The 4,958-nt window shown below is 31.2% G+C and overlaps 1 protein-coding gene across 1 annotated transcript; it reads left to right on the top strand.

The window, feature by feature from the left end:
• The first annotated feature begins 624 nt into the window (after positions 1 to 624).
• LOC107795292 (ethylene-responsive transcription factor ERF027-like) lies at positions 625 to 2,297 on the top strand. The gene is made up of 2 exons (XM_016617900.2): positions 625 to 1,294; positions 1,801 to 2,297. The coding sequence occupies exons 1-2, from the start codon at positions 826 to 828 to the stop codon at positions 2,013 to 2,015; spliced, it is 684 nt and encodes a 227-aa protein (XP_016473386.2). The 5' UTR covers positions 625 to 825; the 3' UTR covers positions 2,016 to 2,297.
• Positions 2,298 to 4,958: the final 2,661 nt, after the last annotated feature.

Genomic DNA, 4,958 nt, shown 5'->3' with positions numbered 1-4,958 from the left:
AATTTTTTATTCTAAAATTAATTTTGCTTATCGATCATACAAAACGACCCTAAGGATATAGGGTGAGCAAAGGTTCAATGAAACACCTATACTACCAAATAGCAAAAGATTTTGCAATATCCTTTTCTAGTATAATTCTTTTACCTAAAGAACCAAAGCTATTCTAGTGGACTAATCCAAGTTTCTATATTTCCAAAGAGTAGAAGAATTTAAAAAAACCAACAGCATTAGCACCTCCATTTGATATAATTTATTTGCAAATTGACAATATTATAGCAAAATAATAATAATAATAACGTCGACCATAAGAAAAATCTCCATACCATTAGATCATCTGGTTACAAAACACAACTTTTCCCCCCATTTGAATAAAAAGTACTCCCACTTTCATATTAAATTGTTTGGGAAAATATTATTGCCAGCAATAAAATGGATTAAGCATAATAGATAACAGCTATTATATTATATAAAAGCTGTAGTTCTTTCCAAATACGTGTGCCATTTTTGCCACAAGAAAACAAATAAAACCTTTTTGTAGCAACTTAACCACGAATTGCCCACGCTTTCACTTTTTTTAAAGTAAACATATATATATATATAACTTACAACTTCCCCTTAATTATATACCAAATATCATATTCCCTTATGTATAAGTAGCTAGTGAGAAACACATTCCCGAACCTTGAAACTTTAAATTTTGGCTTTGCCTCTTTGTGTGTAGACACATATATATAGCTCGGTGTTTAACTTCAGTGCACTGATAGAGCGAAAATAAGTTACGCTGTCAGTGTATATAAGTTAAATCCGACATATCGACACATATATATGGCTGACCTATCAAACATTGTAGTTGAAAACAAACAGTCACCAAGAACAAATACCAAACATCCTGTGTATAGAGGAATACGGTGTAGAAGTGGGAAATGGGTGTCTGAAATTAGAGAGCCACGTAAAACTACAAGAATATGGTTAGGAACATTTCCTACACCAGAAATGGCTGCTGCTGCCTATGATGTTGCTGCATTAGCTTTAAAAGGAAGTAGTAATGTTGTACTAAACTTCCCTTGTCATGTCAATTTCTATCCACAGCTCCCTCCCTCACCATCTCCGGCCGATATACAAAGCGCGGCAGCCATTGCAGCCGCGCTGATGAAGAAAGAAGCCGGAGATGGCATAGTGGTGGCTCAACAAGGTAATGATGATAAGTTATCAGGAAACAGTGGCGGAGCTACATGTAATGAAGGGGATTCAGTCGGAGCTACATGTAATGAAGGGGATTCAATTGAATATCCATGTGGGCAACCCCGATCCATATAATAGTAATAATATATATATATATATATATATATATATATATATATATATATTTAAAGACAATATGAATCTTCTATTAGGAGTTTGTCCTAATTTTCTTACTTTCTTATCTCTTGAATGAAGGGCAACATATTTACAATAATTGATTTTTTCTATTACGAAAAGGAAAATCTAACCTTTTTTTTTGAGGAAAAGATTTTGATTTCTATAAATTAAAGATCCTTCCTTCTCATTTAGTAACATCCATAATGTAGCGATAATAGGTTTGAGAGTATTGTTTAGGAAAAGAATTTTTGGGGCAAGTATGTTATTCTACCACTTGTATTTGCCTCTTTGTGAAATTATTTTCTCAATATTTTGTACTCTTTTTATATAGTGGATTGCTCATCTCCGCACGCGGATGAAGGTCAATTGACCGAACCACGTTAAATAATTTTATCTTTTTAGTTATATGATTTATCGTTGTTCAAGATTTACTTTGTTAATTTTCGTATGACACCTGCTTATTTCGATTAACATCTTCTTCCATTTTTTTTATAGGAGAGAAATATGTAGATGAGGATGATGTATTTTATATGCCTAATTTGCTTGTTGATATGGCGGAGGCAATGATGATGAGCCCTCCAAGAATAAACTCCTCAACATGGGAAGAATATTCAAGAGGAGATCCCTCATATATTGAAAACCTTTGGAGCTATTGAAGAAAAGGAAGAAGAACACAAAGTTCTCAAAATTCACTATAGTTTTTTGGTTTAATTATCAATAATATGTAATCACATATTATAAACACAATTAAACCCTAAAGATTCACAGTCTAAAATTCTGCGTACTTGAGTTGTAGAAGATTGTTTCAATACATCGTAAAAGATGTTTTTTTTTTGCTCAAGAATTTTTCACAAAGAACTTAGGAAGGAGAGGAAAGGAGAGAGAGTTCTTGTATTTCATGGTAAATGGAGAAGATGTCTCTAATATATCGATGTCTCTTTCTTTTTTATCTGTATTATAGTAATATTATTACCTACTATTTTCATATATATATATATATATATATATATATATATTACTTAATAGATTATATATATATCACTTATATACTCTGATAATAAGAAAATTTACACTGAAATTTACAGTGGTCAATTTTATAAATGAAATCCTTAATTTTTCACCTTCATTAATTATCCATACACGTTTAAGTGCAAAGACATGGCCCATGGGAGCAATTACCATAAATAAAAGAGGTTTTGTTTTTTCGTAAATGAAAACGTGCTGAAATTAGCCTAGTCTAGTGGCTTTGTCGGTATAATAAATAGATGCTTTGCGACAAATATTTTTGAATAAATTGTTTCCTTTTTGATAACTTACAGTGAATTTATATCATATTGCTTATAGTTTGTTGACTTCCATCTCTTTGAATCTACTTATTATTGTTGGGACATATGATTATGATCAGGGGCGGATCTACCTTATGAGGTAGGGGTGCCACGCCACGCCACCCGCTCGCTTCACTAAAATTCTTGCTATGTACATAGTATCTTTGTGAATAAACGTATATATTGATAGAGTGGCACCCAAAATTCACAAAGTGGACGCGGGTGCCATTGGTTCAATGTCCATTTTGAAGGATGTCGTTGGACCATCTCAGTTCTTTTTCCTATTTTTCTTCTTATTAAGGTTTCCTTCTTTTCAGTTGGACTGAAAATTCCTTCTTTATCGGTTCTTGCCCTCCTTTGCTTCCTTTCATTTGCTAAATCTCTCTTCTTCATTTTTTTTAACTTTAAGTCCTCATTTTATTTCTATCATTATACCTTACTTTATGAGCAATTATTTTCAATAGGTAATTTGAATTGATTTTAATTAGCGTATAATTTCTTTCTTTTTAGTAAAACGATATTAATGTATATATTAGAGTACAATTTGAACAATATCTTCTATTTGGTTTTGAAAATTGATAGTCGTTTTGAGTCGAATATCATAGGTTGAATGTTGAAGGTTTTTCTTTGAAAATAATTATCATATAAATCAACAATTAAAATCAATTCAAGAACAACACAAGTAAATTAAGCTAGTCAAACAAAGAATATATAGTAGTTAAGTTACTCTTTAAGCAAGTTTTTATATTGGAGGCACTCTTTCATGAAATGTTATTTTTCTTTTGCATTTTTATTTTAAAAAATTAAACTAAAATCGAACTTATTTGCTTTGTGAATGAAAGGTCTATTTAAATTAACAAAAAACTAACAGAACCGATCTATTATTCCTAATATGTCTTTGTAGCTAGTGACATGAATACTGTATGCATAACATGTTGGCACCCGCAACCTTCGAATCCTGGATCCGCCGCTGATTATGACTATGCAAATTTGGGATTTTTAAGTTTGGTAGTATTTATGATTATAAATGGCTTTTGTTATATGTATTTATTGCTTTATACTTAATATTCTGTAGTTTAATAATAGAGAACTGATATTTTCTTTTTATATTCTAAAAGGTTCATCAGCTACACTTGAAAGTTAACACTTTCTTACGGTTAAATCTTGGATTAGAAAGTCAAGGAACACAACTGAATATTTGTTTGTTTTAAATCAGTTTTTAGATTTTGCATTTGCTAATTAATGTTGTTGTAGGAGATATATAAAATGTCCTTATCCTAAATGTGGATTCGCAAAGTGGAAGACTACAGATGTAGTGCTCGATCATTTGATTTGCAAACCATTCCCTCAAAATTATGTCACTTGGAGTATTCATGGTGAAAGAAATGTACTGTCTAATTCTATAAATATTGAAGATATACAAGATACATTACCTCCTGAAAATCCTATAGAATTTTTGATCAATGAAGCATTTGGGAGCCTAAGGCATGATGGGGTTGATGTAGGTCCGTCATAAGTAACGGGTGGTGAAGAAAAATAATGGATCATATGTGAATGAGAAGGCAAAAGAAATATGTGTAAGTTATATTCATGATTGTTATAAATACAAATGATTTCCATGGAGTGATTTACATTCTAAAAATGTCTACAAGTTTTGGTGCAACTTTTGTATTATATTCCACCAGTAGTTATTATTGATACTTGTGCATTTATCATGACTCATTTGGTGATCTAAGGATGTGTGGAGGAGTTAAAAAAATGAGCGCAAGCAGAGAATTATGTATCTGCTAAAGTATATTTTCCAGAAGCTCGATTTATAATCACTACTAGAAAATGGCAGAATTTCGACCGCCAAAACTATAGGAAATCGATCAGAAATTACGAATTTCCGACTACTTTCTGACTAAAATTGGTCAGTCGGAAAATAATTTTCGATCGAATCCGTCGGTGATTTCCGACCAAAATAATTGGAACGTTCAAAAGGGCAAATGACCAAATATTTTCAAATTTCTGACCAAAGTGGTCGGAATTTACCGACTGAATCAGTCGTAATATTATAAATAAAATAATTATCTATTTAAAATTAAATAATATAAATATATAATTTCCGACTGATCGGTCGGAAATTAATAATTAAAAATAAATTTTATTAATTTCCAATGGAGTTCGTCGAAAACTGTTAAATATTATTTTTTTTTAAAAAAATCCGATCGAATCAATCGGAAATCTGGGAATTTTTGGTAAAATCTGGGAAGCTGTCCGACTGTTTCTATC

Source organism: Nicotiana tabacum, chromosome 5, assembly GCF_000715075.1.
Source record: "Nicotiana tabacum cultivar K326 chromosome 5, ASM71507v2, whole genome shotgun sequence".
Classification (NCBI taxonomy): Eukaryota; Viridiplantae; Streptophyta; class Magnoliopsida; order Solanales; family Solanaceae; genus Nicotiana; species Nicotiana tabacum.
The sequence above is the reverse complement of the archived record's forward strand: the minus strand, read 5'-3'. Positions and strand labels throughout refer to the sequence as shown.

Coding starts and splice junctions, on each gene's coding strand:
- LOC107795292 (XM_016617900.2), top strand. CDS start 826: ATGGCTGACCTATCAAACATTGTAGTTGAAAACAAACAGTCACCAAGA. Junction 1,295..1,800: donor GGATTCAATTGAATATCCAT/GTGGGCAACCCC, acceptor TACTTTGTTAAT/TTTCGTATGACACCTGCTTA.